Source organism: Brachycentrus maculatus, unplaced genomic scaffold (assembly GCF_059751285.1).
Source record: "Brachycentrus maculatus isolate JH-2025_06_01 unplaced genomic scaffold, ASM5975128v1 h1tg000079l, whole genome shotgun sequence".
Lineage (NCBI taxonomy): Eukaryota > Metazoa > Arthropoda > Insecta > Trichoptera > Brachycentridae > Brachycentrus > Brachycentrus maculatus.
The window spans coordinates 175,375-196,957 of record NW_028280833.1 but is presented as its reverse complement, the minus strand read 5'-3'; the positions used below and the strand labels follow the sequence as shown (position 1 = coordinate 196,957).

At 29.8% G+C, this 21,583-nt stretch overlaps 1 protein-coding gene across 1 annotated transcript in view; it reads right to left on the bottom strand.

The window, feature by feature from the left end:
• Positions 1-800: 800 nt before the first annotated feature.
• The window catches only part of LOC148311038 (lachesin-like), a 35,477-nt gene continuing 14,694 nt past the window's right edge, over positions 801-21,583 (bottom strand). Inside the window, exons 3-11 of the mRNA XM_088257343.1 lie at positions 12,100-12,203; positions 10,693-10,900; positions 9,375-9,530; positions 5,354-5,482; positions 4,716-4,853; positions 3,205-3,369; positions 2,499-2,573; positions 1,711-1,791; positions 801-1,119 (exon numbers count right to left, since the gene is read on the bottom strand). Coding sequence (XP_088113469.1) covers positions 935-1,119; positions 1,711-1,791; positions 2,499-2,573; positions 3,205-3,369; positions 4,716-4,853; positions 5,354-5,482; positions 9,375-9,530; positions 10,693-10,900; positions 12,100-12,203 — 1,241 coding nt within the window. The 3' untranslated portion in view covers positions 801-934. The remainder of the gene's footprint in view (positions 1,120-1,710; positions 1,792-2,498; positions 2,574-3,204; positions 3,370-4,715; positions 4,854-5,353; positions 5,483-9,374; positions 9,531-10,692; positions 10,901-12,099; positions 12,204-21,583) is intronic.

The window sequence follows — 21,583 nt, the reverse complement described above, 5'->3', positions numbered from 1 at the left end:
ACAAGTAACAAATTGAACCAAACAGTATCAGATTCAAAAGTTATGTAACTATGAACAGCAAAAATACCAAAATAAATATGGTATCTTGTTTTTTCAAACCACATATGTTAAAAAAGTATTTAAATAATGAAATATTATTAAAATAACAAAAATGGAAGGTTTTTCTACAAATAAGATTAGATTTCTGCAAGAGTCCTTATGAAAAATGATGTTTGATGTGCGTTTAACATTTAAGGCTTTTCAACAAAAAAATAAGAATTTATATAATTTCTTCGATTGCCTGAAGTTACAAAGCCTTAACAGTCATATTATTTTTAATAAAGAATATTGAATTCAATTGTTTTGTTCTCATTTATTATTTTTTCAAGAAAAAAGTAAAAAATATTTTATCACATGTAAAAAAAATATTAACAAAGTAGAGGAGTATCAAATATTTACAAATTAAATACGAATTGAAAGAAGTAAAATTTCAATAATTGAATTATTTATTTAAGGTAAAATAAATTAGGTAGTTAAAAATTAAAATACTAAAATAACATGTTAAATTTAAATTTGTAATGCATAATATTTTTAAAAGTATTCAGTTATTATAAGAATAACATTTTAAAACTTAAAAAAAAAACATATTAAGTTATTGCTTCGTTAAATAGGATAGTCGGTCAAATATATGTAGGTACTTACATAGCATGATTGATATGTTAAAAATATATTAAATACAATTGTATTATAGGTTTTGAATAAATACAAATAATAAATGAATTTTTAAAACCATTTAAAAAAAAGTATTTATATTTACGTTAAAAAAAACATAAAAAAGTATATGTTAACACTTTTGTAAGCAGCGTGAAAAACAAACTTTTAGTTTATTTTATAAAATATTGATATTTACATGCCAAAGAACAGAATATTGTTTATCGTATATTTTTTTAATAACTCATCTTATAAATATTCGTGGTAACAATGCTAACGGTAAGTTATTATTACGCAAGATACAAAATAACGTATACAAATAAGAAAATATGCTTAAAGTTACTGTAAGCAATTTTGAAGCAGTAGGTAGGTCGCATTTACTAAGGGCTGAAGGTGGAGGGCGAGCCGAAGCGAAGGTAAAATCATACTCTAAAAAAAATATTTTCTTAGTTAATGCAATTTTCAAATGAATTCAATTTGTATGCACCGATCGATGAGCTAGATTAGTGGTTCTCAAAGTCTAGTCCGAGTAACTCTGGGGCTTCGCATGAATAAATTAAGAAATAATTAAAACAACATTTCTTATTCAATTCCACACAAAAATTGATGCCGGACCGTTTTTGTGTCTTCCACTCGTTTCTCTGTTAAAAATAAACTATAACATATATGCATCAAAACCAAATATTACATATGTCTTAAGAGTTTTATGAAAAATAAGAAAGATTTTGTTAAATTCAAATCAACTTTTAAATAGAATGATCAAGTTTTAACGTCTGAAAAATTTAGTGTGTTCATAGTTTGAATAGTAAACAAAACTTTATTTACAAAAGTTAATTTAGTAACGTGCTTTTTAAATATAATAAATAAATATAAATATTAAATTATGATTTGAAACGATTAAAAAATAGACTTTTTCGTAAAATAACTATAGTTCATTTGTTTGTCATACGTGTTTCTTATAAACATAGCTTTAAATATATTCTTGAGATAACAGGAAAATTAGGTAAGAAAATTTAATACCTGTTTCTTTCCAATCATTATTTTCGTAGTCATCCACTACCTTGTTGAGTGGAAATTTCTGTTTCTTTTTTCTGTGTTTTTCTGAAAATCAAAATAGAAAAATAAATCAGTTTTTTTGTACACACATTTGTGTTTTATTTATATAAAATGTGTTTATAAATACATTTTTTTTTAAAATTGTGTTATTATAATTTATTTCATAAATATATACTTTATTTAAAATGAATACACTTCTTACTGCCCAAATAACAAAACAAGCCAAGAAAAAAGTTATTAAAACATTTGTCTTAAGTATAAATATAACATGGTATGTTTTTGGTAGAAAAACTTGAGCAATAACTTACAGAGGAAAATAAAAAAAAATAGTTGTGTTTGAGTTATGGTATTGAAAAAGGATGAAAAAAATAAGCTTAATGGAAAGTGAATAATCAAAAGGTTGTTAGAAGGGTAAAATAATTTTGAAATAAAAAGATCCACATCCAAGGTCCAGTACTCTCGCATAAACTCTTGGATTTCATAAGGACTCATACTTTAAAAAAAAATTAAAATATCTTAAAAAACTGTATTTAATCAAATATGCAAAGTTTTTCGCGGTCGAAGATACAAAAAGGTCATGAATATACTAAAAAAAGGAGGAATAGAAACTTATGTAAAAAAGGAAGACCGAGAAGTAGTTACGATATATAGAGGAGTTAAAAGGGAACACAGCTGTTATATCGTATAAATATATTAAAATCCTAGATTTGAACAGAAAGCGGTAAATAGTGATACAAAGACAAGAGCCTTACCCTTCTTTTTATTTGGAATAACGTTATCAGGAAACATGGGTGCTGGAGTCGTGGATGTAAGAGGTGCAGGGATTTCTGAAATATAAGAATAAATATATAGGCACTTAAATGTCATGTCGATTTAAAATTATTGCTGAAAAATTGATATTTCAGAGAACACAGAACTTTTCCTTTGACATATGCAGTAGAAGGAGTTGTCAACCTATGGTTTTAGATTCACTGATATAATTATTTCTTTAATAAAATTATAAAAAAAAATGACACTCAAAATTTCTACCATAACTAATATGTATTTATAGTTATAGTTAACTAATTAAATTTATTTTATTTGTTTACTATAACTAATTATTTCTTTAATAAAATTATAAAAAAATGACAGTTAAAACTCCTACCATAACTTATATGTATTTACAGTTATAGTTAACTAATTAAATTCATTTTATCATAAAAATGTGTAGAATGGAGTGATCACTTTAAGTAATAACTTATATCAGCCTTTTAAAGGTTGTAATAATGTCCAGAATTTTTAATTCTTCTCCATCTATGTATGTTGGGATTTCAATAATAAAATCTTGATATGATACTCCGAAGTAGAGAAAACCCCAGTAATTCTGAAGATTTGAACACACTCAAAATACTGTATTTATTATTTTTATTTTTACTTGTACTGACCAAAATAAGTATAAATAAAATTTGAAAGATTTACCATCAAGCCTTATGACGCCGTCTGTTTCTCCCAAAGAATTCTTCGCAACACACTTGTATGAGCCGAAGTCTCTTCCTCCTACTCTTCGGATCTTCAGCATCATGTAGCGTGTATAGCCGCTGTCCATTGAAATCGCCTCGTATTTATCACCTGTTGGTTCCATTTCTACAATCAGACACCATTCTTTGCTAAGTGGACCAAAACGAATGGGAATGGTTGTAAAAAAACGATCCCTAATTTTAAAACCGATTCAAGCTTCATAAATATTCTGCTGACGACAGTCAACAGTCTGGTTTTCGTATGTTCATAGGTTCAGTAGTAAACAAAACAAGTGTGTTATTTAACGATTTTAGAAGTAGAAAACACAAAAAATTATGTTATTTTACAATTTGAAAATGCTTGTGAAATAGTTCTATATATATTTTGTTTGCGACAGTCAATAGTCTGGCCTTTCTTGAGGAGTTTTAAGTATTTTTTTCCCAGTAATGAGCAAATGCTAAGAAGTTACTGATTAGCCCATTATAGATTATCCCTCCTGTTTCCCAAAATAAAATAAATTAAAACCCCCTTTTTTAGTTAGAAGAAACAAAAAACATTAATTGATCTATACATAATAAACGCGGTAAAAAATAAGTGCAACTCTTATCTAAAAAAAACTTTTTACATAACATTTCCTCAACCTTTTTCACCTATCCAAAAGTTACGCAACCACAAAATATTTTGGAGTATTTGAGTCCTCAGTCCCATTCACATAAATATTGTATGTTTTAATAATGATAAAGCTTGTGATAAACGGCGTGGAGCCAAAAGATCGATCAAAGATCAACTGCATGAATCGTGGCTTGAGTGATTGGAAGAATGCAATTCATAGTTGCAGTTTCAGTTGCAGTTGTGGCGCTCAGTAGTTAGAGTGAAGTAAATAAAATATCTCCATATAAAAATACACGGTGACACGGACTGTTGGACCATTGGATCATGTATCAATAGATCTGACCGTGGATCAGTGTAAAATTTATTGAAACAACAAGTTGAAGATAACACATTTTGAATATGATGTATAAAAAATGCTGCAGTGTTCCTTATTATAATTAAAAAGATTACTAAAAATTGAATGAATGTTTTTCATAATAATGCAGTAAAAAAAATTGACAGTTATTTTGATGATTAAATTATCACTCTGAAAGCTTTCGCCAAGTTCTCTGGTCTAATAAAGAAACTTTTGGTTTTCATTCCGTCCATCCATAAAAAAAAAACTTAAAAAAATCTTTTGTTCATTTGTAGGTATTTTTTAATCTATCGTGAAAAGTTTTCCACCACTAAAGATAAAAATATTTTCTAATGATTTCAAAATCCATATCACAGTCAGCGGAGCATGTTAGCTAATTCTTACTAGTGTGTATAATCCATCACTGCAGGAAATGTGAAGGTAAAGTTTTTTACCCTACTAGGGGATCCTAGCCCCATTAGAAAACTATCTGCAACGTAAGACACGAGTATTTACATTAAACTACCTGAAAGAATCATGTCTCCTCTTTCAGTGGTCCAGTAGTTGATGGATGCTGGATACGCTTCAGTGTGGCACTCTAGAGCAACATCCTGACCAGCGTAGGCAGCTTCCAACTGGTTAGGGATGGACAGCATTGGGGGAACTGAAATTCAAAAAAACCTTTGGATTTCCAAACTTAAAAAAATTAGCATTTCAACATCGATGAAGAATAATGTAGAAGACTGGGTATTAACAGGGCTTACGACCTGTCGAGATATTAAAATATAAAATAGTCTCCTTTATGAAGAAAACTCAGATCTGTAAACAAGGATTTGGACACACTTAAAATGTTGGAAATAATGTCAGATTGTATTTTTTTCAAATAATATTCTAATTCGTTAATGTGTTGTTATTCAAATGTTACTTTTCATTTAAAAAATATAAATTAAAAACACAACATGATACATTTGATGGTGATAAAAAAGATACAACCAGCCCATGACAGGTCGTAAACCCAGACCTCTTTGGTCTTCATCATCAACGATGAGAGATCTTTAAAAAAATCTTGATAATTTTTTTATCAAAATCTGGTAAAATTGGTAAACAAAACTATGGACACATTCAAAATATTGTTTTTTTACTATGTATCATTTAGTAACTTACATTGCACCATAAGCATGACCCTTTTGCTGATAGATGGAGGAACTCCATTGGAAGCGATGCACAGATAGGCCCCCATATGGAGTCGAGATACTTTGGTTATTGACAGAATTTCCCCATCAACGACATTTACTGGAAAAAATGCATGGCAATAAAATTATTAATTTTTTTTTGGGATTTTTAAACAAAAATAACATCAAGTTAAACACATATCGTTGTCGTACAGGAGAAAGTGACCAACTAACAAAACGTTAAATGTTCAGGAGGGCCATTTAAGTCACTTTTGCTTGGCAAGAGAATAAACATCAATGCAGTTAGTAATTTTTAACAAGTCAATATATTATACTTCCACGTTTTAAATCGCTTTGGGATTTTTTCAGGGTAACATTAAGCTAGTAAGAGATCAAATAGTCAATAATCAAGTTTTTGTAAAAAATGCACTTGGTCATTTTCTCCTGTACGACTACGATATACGAGTATTACAAGTATTTGTACTGTTCCAAGTTCCACATTTGTAAAAATGTCTGGAAGAAGGAAGTGAGGAAGGATATTGGTAAAGGGGAAAGACCGAATTGTACGAAACACCACGATATCAATGTCGACTGACTATGTTGATAATGTTTAATGATCTCAGCTATTTAGACATTGATGAACTGAAATTTATTAAATTTCTTATGCAATATACAAATTTCATAATTTAATTCGGCAGTCACGCTGTAGTAATATTTATCTATTTTTTTCATCTGTTTATTTTAAATATGGTTCTTACCTTGTGTTTTCTCATTTATTTATTTTAAATATGCTTCTGGTGCCCATTTATCATACCTGTTTATTATTTTAATGGTATATTTTGCCATGTATTAGTATTAGTTTTGGTTATTTAAAAAAAAACATTTTTGTTACTTTATTATTTGTGTTCCAGTCTTGTTAACCTTAATCCCATGTCCCAAAATGAGAAATAGAAATTACTCATCGGGAATATTATATGTATATATGATTTATGTATATAATATGTTTTGAAATAAATAAATAAAATTAAATACTCACTTAAATATCATTTTACCTTAAAATATATTTCAATACGTGTTTCCATGCATTCCGCATCATTTTCAAACACCGTACGTGAAGCGAAGTCTACATTTGAGAGTTGTATCCTTGGGACGTTAACACGTGTTACAATATATTTTAGGAAAAATTGGTATTAAACAAGTGAGAATATATGTACATTGGCGAGCTTATTGCTAAGAAGCAATATCTTCCAAACAACCAAAAAATTATGATTTTCAGCGATTTTAAGCCTTCACAGCCGTAATAATAAGACAGATAGTTTTAGTACAAATGCATCAATAAAAAATATAAATAACAATTATCACAGCACGATTCAACTAATGATCTTGTTTCAATTCAAGATGTTCAATAATGTCAGAATTATGAATTTTATCAGGTTTGGGATACTCAAACATGCAACTTTTTTCACATAACAAAATGACAGATGGTCTTATTTCAATTAAACACACCTTAAATAAAAATAATTACATTTTTTAACAAAGAAACCTCAAAAAAAATCTGCCTTTGTCTTTAAAAATAATTATGCTGAAATTTCAACACGTTAAAATAAAACAAAGGGGGAGAGAGTCTAGATGTTTTTTTTGTTCATTTCACAAAGCATGCATTCAAGTCCATGTGTGCTTCACTCATTTAAAGCAACCCTCAAACGCAACATTTTGCTATGAAACTGTAGATCAGGGGATTTCAACCTTTTGGCTTGATTTTTTTAAAATACAAAATATCTTGTTTTGGACCGTTGAAAGTTTCCACTCCTTTTCCGGACCTAAAACAAAAGCTCTAGGCATTCTGACAGACCACAATGGTTTTTGTTATTAAAATTAAAAATATTTATTTAGATATATATACACAGTACAAGTATATTTAAATTAAGGTCTGTAGGTAGGATAGTAAGGATAGGGAAGATTGATGTGCAAAATGCATCACAAACATCATTTGTTTAAAAAAAAGAGATTATTTTAAAATCAATAGCAGCGCCACCTGTTGAATACGATAGCAAAAGATTAAATACAAAACATTGATAATAATGGACAGCGTGCTTCTTGACAGCTGTTGTAACTTTTAATTACTTCACAACTCAACGTTCCAAGGACACAACTCGAAAATTTGGACTTAGCTTCGGATACAGTGTTTGAAAATTTGAATCCATCAAAACACGTGTTACAACAGATTCTACGAAATAGTGCTGTTTACCAAGTAAAACATAAATAAAAAATGGACAAATACTACCACAAAGCGACTGCCGAATCAATTAATGAAATTTTTCCTAATTTTCTAAATTATCCCTCATTCCTAAATCATCCCTCATATTTTGCTTTTTCCCTCTACCTACTTTCTAAAACTCCCTTTTTCCTTTACCTTCCTTATTATCATTCATTGGTAATTTATGTTTTTTTAATGTTCAAGTACTATCTACTCTCTGATTGCAAACAGCTGTAAAAGGTATTAAACGTTTTGACCAATATCACTTGTCCGTTTTTGGTTGGTTGGAAGATATTACTTTTTAGAAATAAGCCCGCCAATACATGAAAGTGGTCAGGTTCGGAGTCGTAACAATCGGCGGGTATGTATGAGAAGATGCATGAATGTGGAAGGACAGAGTGGTGTGGCGCTCTATTCTCTTTGCCTACCCCTGCGGAGAAGCGGCGTGATGGTTAGTTAGTTTAGTTAGTTAGTTAGCCCACCAATGTGTTTTTTGTGAACTTGAAATTTAAATGAATGAATAAAAAACTTCACAATTATTTATTACTCCGAATTCATACCCTTTCTAGGGTGCATGTAGTTCGCATGCCACTGGTTGAGCACTTCTGTCGTAAAGTGTACCTTTTGTTTTATTGACAAAGTACATTTAACATGAGTGCCTTTTCAAACAAATTGATTGATCGACGGTTCGTAACTGCTGAATAAAATTTACCAGTGAAATTCGATTCATGTAATAATTTAAATAAATTAATGGTGTGCATTTTTGTGTTTTATGGGTTAACATGCATCGCGGTGCTGTAATAATAATTAATCATTTTAATTGACGCATTTATGACAGGAAATAAATATTTGAATATATTCAAATGAAATAGGATTTTTATGAAATAAAATTAAAATACGGTACATGTATGATTAATTATCGAATGGTGATTAAGAAAAAATCAGATCTGAGATAATTTTTCACATAATTAAAAAAAAAGTGTGTTGGTAAAAAAAAGTGAAAAAAGGTTCGAACATGTGGAACGAATGTTAAAGAAAGCACAGTTTATAATGAATTTATACAGTTAATGTAGTTGCAAATAGGAGCAGAGGAAAACAGAAGAAAACTAGGCATGATAAAGTATTTCAAGAAGTTAAAAGTGTTTTTTTTTCTTTTTAAAAAAAATTAAGGTTAATAACAGCAACATATGTAAAACAAAACATTAAAAGATATATATTAAACAAGCCAATTATAGATAACTACAGAAACATAAAAATTAGTACAAATATTTTCTGATAGATATTAAGTAGATTCAGGATTAAGAGTTAGAACAATTAGTGAATATGTATGAGATGTATGTATGGGGTAGAAACGAAGATTTTTTGTAAAGGCGGCAATCTATTCTCTCTGTCTACCCTTGAGGGGATGTGGCGTGATGATTAGTTAGTTTTTCCTTCAAAATCGAAAAACGTAAATTTGTACTAATGCATTGGTAATTGTTTTAGTATTTCGTTTATATTTGCAGAAAAATATATTCTAAAATTTGTTTAATAAAATCTTTTAAACAGTTATTAGTTATTAGTAATATACATTGGCGGGCTTACTGGTAAGAAACAATATCTTTCAACCGAGCATAGAGTAGTATGTGAGAAGGTAATATAATAATAGTCTTATTAACTAGTTACACTCTCCTTATCATTCATCGTTCACTTTATACTTTTTAATATTCAAAATAAATATTTTTTTAATTAGTCATAAAAATATTTTTTTTTTTACCATTTTCGCCATTGTAACTAAAATCCTCCCCATCTTCTCTTCTCCACATGACGTAGGGTTCCGGGTACCCTGAAGCTTTGCAGACCAGGGTGATGTTACTGGACTCTCGCACGACCAAGTCAGTAGAAGTCTTCTCATCGATTATCACCGGAGGAACTGCATTCGAACATAAATCACACATTAGATTATATTTAATAAGTACTAGATATAAATTATTCATCAAAATTCTATTACGCATTCCTTCCCCAAGTTGCGTTTGTATTTTCTTGACACAATCTATCACAATCCTAGTCTTATAAAAGTGTTTAAATCTTATTTTAGAACTTAAACTTCCCTTTATTTATTACCCAACTTTGATGATACTCTTATAAAAAATCTAGGGATGCTACTGATAACTTCAACATTCGATGAAAGTAATTATTTTTTTGAAATTTAAGTTGAACTTATATTGCAAATAACACAAGTAAAAATAAATAATTTTTATTTATTTATTGATTCAGCGTTCACTTTGTGGTAGGACATGATTAAATTGTAAATAAAAACAATTAATTTTTTTCACCCCTTTTCAATTATATAATTTTTTATTTTAAACGAGTTTTGAAAGCTACAGATGCTTCCATCAACGGGTTTCAATATAAACTTAACAATTATTAAGAATGAATTATCTGTACTGTCAGTGGGTGAGAAGGGGTTAGTTAGGGGGAGGGGTAAGTTAGTAGGTGGAATTATAGAATAACGGGAGCAAAGGTGAGAAATTTTGAAAAAATCAGTTAAAATAACAAATGTTTTATTTACAATTATTAAAAGTGGTAAAACACTCTACATATCATTCATTGTTTACTTTGTGTAATATCATTTTCATAAACACTTATTCGTTACAAGCGGTTCCAGAAAATCATTCCATCATCAGGTAAACAAATAAAACAATACAATTATTACGATTTGACATTTTAATAAAAATAAATTTTGAATGAGAGAAATAAGACAAATGAATCACAATGGGAATATTTTCAAAAGTGGACTCGAAGTTAAATTTTGATATGTATTTTGGGTAAGTCTTTATAAATTCATTTCTTTATTTATTAATAATTATTCTTTATTATCTTAACAAAGACCAATTTAATTTACATGTAAAATTTCAATATCCGTTGATTTAAAAAAAATAAACTCAAGTGGTAAAAAAACAAGTGTTTTCTATTATAAGTCATCATGTCTTAATACAAAATAAATGCCGAAACAATAAATAAAGTAAAACTCAAATAAAAAGGATTAATTTTACCACAAAGTGACGAATCAATTAGTGAAAAGTTATTCTTACCCACGACTTGAAGATACCCCTGTCTGGATCGCATCGGATCCGTGTTGACTTGGCACATGTACCATCCCCTGTCATTTTCTTGGACACTCTTTATGTGGAGATACCAGGAGCGGTGGTCGTTGTAGGAGAGGCTGATCCGAGGGTTTTGGGATATGATGTTGTGATGGATACTGAGGATCGTTTGCGTGTCCACTCTTACCCACGCCACCTGAAAAAAATATTCAACTTATAAAATAAAGACTTAAAAATTTTTACAACTTCCCCTACCCAAATATTATGTGAGATATCGCTCACTTCTTTAAAAAAAGTCATAAATCAAAAATCGACAATTTTCAGTTATGCATGTTTTCGGAATGCCCAAAAAATGTACTATATCCCAGCAAAAGAGGCATATTTTTAACGTTATATTTACCAGCTACAGGGCAGAATTTGTTGTTTTTGCATTTGGAAGAAAAACTATTGTTTAATTATTTTTTTAAATGTACCTACTAAATATTTTTTTAATGTAGAAAAAACCTTCAGGTTTTATCTAGAAAGATCTGTTGCATAGTAAAAAATGCAATAAGTGGCTTGATATTTATTTTTATTTCATTGTGTTATATTTTTAAACTTTAAAAACGTTGTCCTGAAAAATCTAGTTTTTTTTATACAAGATGACGTTCTTGAAAGGAGTGAGCGATATTTGAAAGACCCTAGCTAAACGTAGAAATATTGTATGTAAAAAAATTATAATACGAAGTTTGCGATAGTCAATGGCATGTTCATAGCTTAACTGTTTAATATTTGTACAAAATATACGAAAGTTTACTTCTACTATACATCCAGATCTACATATATCTCTTTAAAAAACTAAGACTGGATTTGTCAACATTCGTCAGGATAATCACTTTCCTTCCACAAGTTATACACCGTTGGTACCTGGTCCTGACAGTCTTCTCTACTGTCGGCAAGAAGCACAACATCATAAGCATATAAAAAGAAAAAATCAAATCCTAAAATCAGCAGCATTCATCCTGTTACCAGCAATCACAATTCATTTTCAGTGACATTTTATCATCTCAACATGGATTAAGAAGAACATGGATATCTGGATATTTACGGGGTAGTCAACGTATTGAGGAAATTCTGTTTTATTGAGGAAAACACGTTTTCAGGTGTTTCCAAGGATGTGAAAATAATTTGGGGCTCGGATTTTATGTATTAATAAAAGAGTGTCTGCTAAATAAAAGCTTTTTTCTTTCCAACATCGATGTCTGTTGTGAATTTACACGTTCTGCGTCATGAGATTGATCAATATATCTAGGAGTGATCACTTTCAAGCCTATAATAGGTTATAAGCGCTGTAAATACCCAGATTTCCATAATCTTTTTCATTTATGTTGAGATGACAATTTGTTTCGTCATTACCTTGAAGTTTTTCAGGTTGTCCACTACACAGGCAAGCAGTGCATCCCTTCCGACGGAGACTGTCACATTGGGGATGGGCTCTGCGAACTGGGGGAAGAGAGATTCTGAAAAGATTAGGTAAACATGGTTAGTAAGAATGTCTAAATAGGTCGTTAGTATTGTAGTGGGTAACCTATGCTGTGCTTTCAACGAAGCTTCAAACCGACGAACAGATCTTTCTAAGCTAGACAGAGCACTCCGCAAGCTATTCGCATGCACACATACAATGCATGTTTCATATGTAATAGGTGTAGATATGTGGATATGTGCACAGGGGTTTCAAAAAGTACATTGAAAACAAACGTTTAATACTAGTAACCAAATATTTAACCAACCATTACGCTTCTTCCTCCCAGGGGTAGATAGCGAGGATAGAACGCAATACACAACTCTGTCTCTTCCACATTCATGTCCTCATACATACCCGACGATTATTATTATTATTATTTTACTTTTTTGAAAAATAGAAATATTTGTGTTTTTATTATTTACACAAATATTTAAATTTCATACAATTTTTGTGAGCCTAGGCGGCACATTATTAGAAATAGGTACAATTTTGACCCATAATGTAACTGCTTTCAAGTATTTGACATACCTGATCATAGTGAGTTTTCCTAGGTCTTCCTCTGCTCCTTTTTTCAACTACATTCGCCTCATTCATTTGTTTTTCCTTGCATTCGTTCCACATATCCAAACCATCTCGACACATCTTTCTTGATTTTATCGATAATAATCATCTCAGGTTTGTATTCCTTTCTTATTTTACTATTCAAACATTTATCTATTATACTTTGTTTTTTTTCCTGCATATTCATACGCATATTCATATGAAGGAACGGATTTTGAATGCCTTAAAAGCTTGCTCGCTTCACTTTCTTTGAACATAAATGTTGAATTAATTCCTACGTTTGAATCAGTTTTAAATTTCTGTAAAAACCCATACTTGTTTATTCTCTTTTCAAAACTTCCTCATTTCTGCTAAATTGCTTACATTGTAAAAAATCCCTATCGTTAAAAAATATCTTCATTACATTGCGGGCTACTTCCATGAACTCTTTGAATCTCCCTCGTTTGTCCAAATAAAAAATAAAATCTTTTATCCTTCGGACGGGTGAAATTTAAAGGGATGATAAACAATGCATATGCGGTGAACATTTTATTTATTTGTGAATATCGTATTTATAAAATAGAGCTTCAAAACAGCTTTTTTATTTATTTTTCAAAAAAATGTCTAAATTATATACTCATATGGTTAATGATATATGGGCCTCACCCCAATAGTGCAAAAGGCACTGTATCATATAAATGCAGTGTTATCTTGATCATTAACCCATGAAGGAAAGGTGATCAGACCTCCGTTTTAGGTATTAATCCAGGGTATTATTGAATAAATATTAAAATGAAAAAATCACTTTTATTTATTTGACCCCCCCCTGGGAATCGAACCAGCGACCTCCAGAACGGTAGTTGAGCGTGCTGACCATTACACTACGGAGGTGGACATATGTATATAAATATTTTTAATCTCTTCAAACTGAAATGTCAAGTCTCTTCAAGCTAAGCGTTTATGAAATGCTAAGCTTACTTGATATACGAATATCAAGCGTTTTGAAATTCTTTAAACTGATGTATCTAAGTAGAAAATCTCTTTGAACTGTTGGAACTGATTTGTCTTAACACGTGTTAAATGTCAGTCTTTTAGAAGTCACAAAATTATTACTTTGACCTATGCATCGATAGCAACATGGCATTATCATTATCATTTATATTCTGCTACAGCAAAAAGATGAAACTACGTAAAAAAACCGTAGCAATGATTTGCGATGCAGATTAATCCGAAACAAAACGAGTTTTATGTCTCTAAAATGTCTGAAAATGGTAGCATTTCAATGATTGACGCAAAAAACACGATGTTTCGGCACCAAATAGCCGTTTTTTGCATTCGGGCCCATTAAATTTCACGAAATTCCTCGAAACTCGGCGCAATCCATTAAGCGGTATAACCCGCATTAGTTCAAATTCACAATTCATTTACAACATTTCGCGAAAACGGCAATAGTAGAGGAGCAAGTGCAGAATTTAATACGCGGCTACATGAATATTAAAATTTAATGGAGTTTTTATGAAACGGCTCGGTGTACCGCTGAATTCTTGTTTTATTCATGAGACTGAGTGCTCGAGTAGACGAGAGACTGCTCATTGTCGTCGAGCACTGGCGAGGAGTACTTAGGGGTGCTGAGGAACGTAGGGGATAGTTGTGTTGCTGATGCAACTAGTTAGTTAGACGACGTAATGCAATAATAATGCATGGAGCTTGGATATAAAGCACAACGTGGGCCGACTTACTAGTGTAATCTAGTCGCGAGTGTTAATTGAAATAAACATGAATATAAGACACAGTATTATTAACTCTACCATATAAATGATTTTTTCACTGTTATATTTATTCAATATTACCCTGGACTGGTACCTGAAGCAGAGGGCTGATCACCTTTCCTTGCGTTTATATGACGCAGTGCCCTATGCACCAATGGGGTACGTATAGGTTTTATTATTATTATATAAATGGCACCCATAAGGGTTTTATTATTATTATATAAATGGCGTGCATTCCATATAGGTAGAAAATCATTACCAATCCTAACTGTCCGCCTCCGTAGTGTAATGGTCAGCATGCTCGGCTACCGTACTGGAGGTCCCGGTTTCGATTTCCAAGGGGGGGGGGTCAATTAAATAAAAGTGATTTTTTTCACTACCCAAGTCCCGGGTTCGATTCCCAGGTAAGAAAACAAATATAAATGTTTTTTTCACTCTTATATTTATTCAATATTACCTTGGACTGGTACCAGAAGTGGAGGGCTGATCACCTTTCGTTCGTGTGTTTACGATCAAGATAACACTGCGTTTATATGATGCAGTGCCCTATGCACCATTGGGGTGCGGATAAGGGTTTGAATGAATGAATGATAATCCTTACTTACCCGCGTGACCAATAAAATCGCAACCTTTCCTTACCAAGTAGTACTTAACTTATCTTACTACATACCTCTACTGCCTACCCTAATATATTCTCTGTACACGCTACTGGTTATGGGTGTAAATATGGATTAGGAAGAGGGCAGTTATGTTTGAAAAGACAGAGTAGTATGGCGTTCTTTGCCTGCACTTGCGGGAAAGCGGCGTGATGGTAAGTTAGTTAATTATAGGTGTCTCCACTTGAGATAAAATATCCATTGTTTTTATGAAAGAAGATCGAAGTCAGAGCATCCTAGCATTATGTGGGTACAAATAATATATTTGTATGTATGGCTGATTGTGGCGATATTAGTTGAAAAATCTGTATCGTATATAATAATACCATCACCCCGCTTCAAGCAGATTGAGTAGAACTTCATACCAAGTGATCTTTGCAAACAATCTTCACCTCTTCCACATTCATGCGTCTCCTCATAAGTATCCACAAATTTTCACTCTTGACCTGACCACTTTCAAGTATTTGAAATACTTGGTCATGCCAAATTTTCGTCGGTCTTCCTCTGCTTCTATTTCCAATAATATTTACCTCATAAATTTGTTTTAACGTAATTTTTTCTCTCATTTGTTTCACATACCCAAACAATCTCAAAACACCTTTCTTAATTGTATCGGTAATGCTCATCTCAGTTTTATATTTTTTTTTACATCACGGTTCTTACTATCATATATTTTTTTGCCACACATTTCTCTGCGACATCATATTTTGACCGCATTATGTGTACATTAATTTTTTATGACCTTTTCTACCTTAATTTCATAAATAAGGGTTGGATTCAAGACACCTTTGTGTACTGCCAGCCAAGATTTGATTTAAAAAAATATTTGATTTATAAAACCATGAGAAAAGAAATTTGAAATATTGCGTTTCTACACTAAAATATATATTTTTAGAGGCAAAGCGATAAATCAGGCAAAAAAACTTTTTACGCCATAAATTTGAGTGTTGATATTATCAGTCAGAATATGGACAAATGCTAGCTCTACGAATCTTATGATATTGATATTCTGAAAAAGTACACGGCAATTTCACCAATAAAAAGAAAAACTAAAAAAGCATTAGAATATTTCAAAACTACATAAATGTTATTTCGTAAGTTGATAAATTTGTTATTGTCACACTCTCCTTATCATTCATCGTTCACTTTGTGTAATACCACTTTTTTGAACGATGAATGATCAGGAGAGTGTTATGTTACTTTACCACAATATTAACAATGCTTTTAAAATACAAAATACAATTTTTATGAAACCATCGCTGTGTGCCATTAAATATTTTATTTTTACCATCCCACTTTACTTTTGCAATATTTTATTTGGTTAAGTTTTCCAACGGGTTCCGACATATCCCATGTTTTCTTCAACAATCTCAAAATTTGTTGAAACGAGTTGTTTAAACGTAGTTATATATATATATATATATATATATATATATATATATATATATATATATATATATATATATATATATATATATATATATATATATTTATTTATATATATATATATATATATATATATATATATATATATATATATATATATATATATATATATGCATACATATTTATATATTTATAAATAAATATATATATATATATAAATATATATATATATATATATATATATATATATATATATATATATATATATATATATATATATATATATATATATATATATATATATATATATATATATATATATATATATATATATATATATATATATATATATATATATATATATATATATATATATATATATATATATATATATATATATATATATTTTTTTTTTTATATATATATATATATTTAAGAAAATATTAATTGTGAATAAAAAATATATTTTCTAACCATCACGCTGCTTCCCTCAGGGGTAGGCGGAGAGAATTGAATGCCACAACAATCTGACTTTGCAATCAATCTTCTCTTCCACATTTATGCACTCCTCATACATACCCGCCGATTATTCCAAATCCTGATCTGACCACACCAGGTGTCGGGTTGTGGTCCCGTGGGTGTCGCGGACTCTTGAGTCAGAATTTCTCGGTTCGAACCCACTCTACCACAATTCGATACATATTTTTAATAATGAGCCGCTCAGGCTTATAAGTATTTTTTAGTAAGTAAAACACAAGTATTTTTCTTTAAAAAAACTTCTAATGGTCACAAAAAATGCATTTAATTCAAACAAGTTTTCAGACGTTATAGTTAGAAAGTTACTAGGCTACCTGTGACTAATAAACAAGGGAAAATGACCAGACGCCTCTCGCCGTCGCGACGCCATCCGCAGAATATAGACGCGTCATGTGAAGCAGGGGGTATCACCCTCGCTCAAATTTTAAGCAGAGGTATAAATTATATTTTTTCCTACACACTCCTAATTTGCCAAAGCCATTAAATCCGCGGAACTCAATAAATCTTTATTTATGTTCATATTTAATCGTTTTATCAGGTGAAAATACTTTTCAAGGGAAATTTAATTAATTTTTTTAACGTAAACAAAATACTGAAAAAACTTTCAGTTCTATTTTTATTATGTTATCGTTTGCTTCAGAATGTATTTTTGTGCTAAAAACAATACATTATTTGTGTAATTTTATCATAATGCCTTTTTTGGATAAAAATAGACCTATGAAATAAATATTCTCGTATCATTTTCTTCAGAATGTATTTTTGTGCTAAAAACAATACATTATTTGTGTTATTTTATCACGTCTTTTTTTAGTAAAAATAGACCTATTTAAACTCGAAAAAACTAAGAGTTTTTTTAATTGAAAGCTATAATTATCAACATTTATATTCATCCTATTCCTCAAACAGACGTAGTTTTATCTTGATAAATCCAGCTTTTCAGGTACCAGTCCAGGGTAATATTAAATATAAATAACATGGAAAATATATAATTATTATTTTTACCCTTCCTGGGAAACAAACACTTGGCCTTCAGCATGGTAACAACACGCGTTTACCATTACACTAGGGAGGCGGGCACACATGTTCTTGTATAAACTGTGTATGAGTGTATATATACGTGCTCTGCTAAATTATCCTTATCCTAGCGGTATTTTTGCTTTAAACAATCCAATAATGCTTCTTTTTGTCTTTTAACTTTTCTTTCTTCCCAATTCCCCTTCAACAAATTTGTTTTTACCACTTTTTTATTATGAGTACACTTTAACCTACCGGTTTCGACAGGAACCTTGTGATCATCAGGGATTATTCAATTCTTAAACATTAAAAACAGTTAAATACTCAAAATTTATTACATTCCCTTACTAAATATTCGTAATTGTTATTTGTAGTTGCTTAGCAATGCACAATAAAAATAACATTTAGGATTTTTAACGGAGTAAAAAAGGGTGTAAGTTTATGGTAAGGGAATATAATTAATTATGAGTATGTTAATGTTTTTAATATTTGAGAATTTAATAAACCCTGGTGATGATAATATTTTGGTCAAAACCTGTAGGTTAAAGTGTACTAATAATAAAAACGTGATTAAAACAAATTTGTTTTATTTTATAAAGTTTATAAAATGTGCCACAAAGTATCTACAAGAAACATTCAAGAAAATTTTTACGATCAATTTTTAAATATTAAATTTATTTGACTAAGACTACAACCAATCAAAGTTTGTCCTTTGTATAACGGTTTTATTATAATAATAATAATTTTGGATAATTTATACAGTACAATTTTCATAAAATACTACCTCAAGAGCGCTTATACAGATTAGAAAATGATAATGATTGATAAAAAAAAATAAAAACGTTGTCAATCGGCTGAGTCTGAAAGATGAAAAATGTTGTTGCGCCTTCATCTCGATCTTCTTAGGCTGAAGCATACCAAGATGTTATATATTATATATCATAATTCATTTAAAATATAATTTAAGAAATATTAATTAGAAAATGAAATAAATAAAGTCCCACAAAAATACGTTACCCCTAATCACGTTTAGACAATTCATGTTGACGTAGGTTGAAAATAATTCTGGGAATCTACGTCATACACATGTTTCCGTTTTTGATCCTGTATTTATAGCAGAAGCTCTGCTTTCTCCCTTATTTTTATTCATTAAATAAATAAATAACACTGAGAGGATTAAACTTTATATTTTTAAAATCCTTTTACAGAGTAAAAAGGGTAGATAGGGCATATTATCAAAGCTTGCCATGGAAAGTAAATCTCTAACAAACTAAAACGTTTTTAACTTCATTTGTTTTTCGTACCGATTTCGAAAGCTCCGACGAAACGAAAATATTTTTCTTCAGTTCAAAACAAAACAATTCCGTTTTCCGTTATTCAATTATTTCAGTCGTTATGCATATTTTATGTAAACAGAAGCTAGCAAATAAACACATTACCAAAAAATATTGTAAGGGTATCTACCAGTATTTGGTTTGGAAGCTTTTGCTGTTTTTATAAATTGTTATGCTAACGCATATAAATATATTTTCGGCTTTGTTTCGTTACAAAAGAAAATAAGTAATGTAAACAGTTCTTGAATTTATTTAATTTGTCTTACCTTATTTAACTTAATGGTGTATGGAATATCGTAGTCATTTTTATTTTTATACCTGACTTAATTAAGAAGTTCAGAGTGAAAAACAGTTGTTATCATAATGAAAGAACCTGAAAATCAAAGGAATATTTTAGGTTTGAAAATGATGGTATGTATATATATATATATATATATATATATATATATATATATATATATATATATATATATATATATATATGTATTATAATCTATTATTATATATATTTATATAAATAAATATGTGTGTGTATGTTAAATGATTTTATTTTACTCGTCTTAATATGAATACTTAAAAATTACCTGTAAAATATTTTTGTGAGTAACTTCCTGTTTATTTTGCATTTTTTACAAAACTTTTTTTACAGGCTTTACTTATTTCATAAATTTATTCGGCAGTTGCTTTGTGAAAATATTAATTTATTTTATTATTTTAGTATTACTTGGTGGAAAAAGTTGTACTTACCAAGTAAAACGTAGATATTGTAATGCTCTAGAAAAGCTATGATGTAGCAGTCGTTATGTTACCAGTTACGCTTCATATTTTGATGATAGAGGAGCTTGCCGCCTTTTTAGTTAGTAGGTTAACAAGGGCGCAGAAAGCACAGGAGACGATTGAAAAGTAATTTTTTAAATTATTTACTTTTTTCACACTCGCGATATTCAGAACAAAATTTTAAATAAAAAATTGTTTTCTGTTTATTTATAGAAGCGTCATTAGAATAATTCAATATTCAGTCAATTTTAAACGGTACCCTCCACTGATCCTTATAAGATGATCTTTTTCTCATGGTTTAAAATATGAATAAATTAATATATTTCTGATTAATGTTTTACATAGTAAATACTACTATTTCTTAAAATCTACTGTGAAACGTGTTTCGATACATACCGCATCATTTTCAGACACCGTATGTGAAGCTAATTCTAAATTTTAGAGTTGGGTCCTTGGGACGTTGAAGGTTGAAGAGGGGGTGGTAGCTGTTTTATTTTATTTTTATCTATCATTATTTTTTTAATTTGAAATTTTTATTTCTTATCATTGGGAACACAGACAATAAGGGGGACGCTTTAGTCATTGTCATATTGTTAATTGTGGGTTTATTGTTATTTTTATGAATTTATATTGTTTCAAAATTTCATTAATTGATTCAACAGTCACTTTGTGAAAATATCTATCAATTTTTAATTTTTATTTCAAATAGTAAATACCACTATTTCTTTCAACTTATCCATATTTGATATTTAAAAATGATACGGAATGCATTGAAATACATGTAACAATAAAGGGTTTTTAAAAGGTCCAATGTAATTCATTATTTGACATTTGCCAATAATCAAAAGGCTTCTGTTATATTCTGTACCTAACCGCGGCTAAAATGCTTTGTTTTGTAATTACGCAGAAAATAAATCAACCAATCAGAATACTGAAAATCAGATGAAAGACAAAATGAACACATTTGTACTAGAAATTTGCACCTAAGGGGAGACATTATTTGTTCATAATTTTGGTTAACTGTAATACATTATAACTTGGACCAAGGGAGTATGTGCACACTCCCTAACATAATAATAGGGATGATCCCATATTCTTGTTAATAATTGTTATTGAAATAAAACTTTTCGACAAATACAAAAAGGGTTAATAATGTTATAAATACATAGAATACTTATTTATTGATTTGGCGTTTAATTTGTAGAACTCCATTCAAATAAATGTGTTCATTTTTTAATAATTTTTTTTTTTGAGTTTACTAAGTTGTATTTTATTAAATAACACATAGCTTTAAAACATTAATTCTCTCACAAATTGCCATGTCAGAAACTTTAAAGTGATCAGGTCAGGAGTCGGAATAAT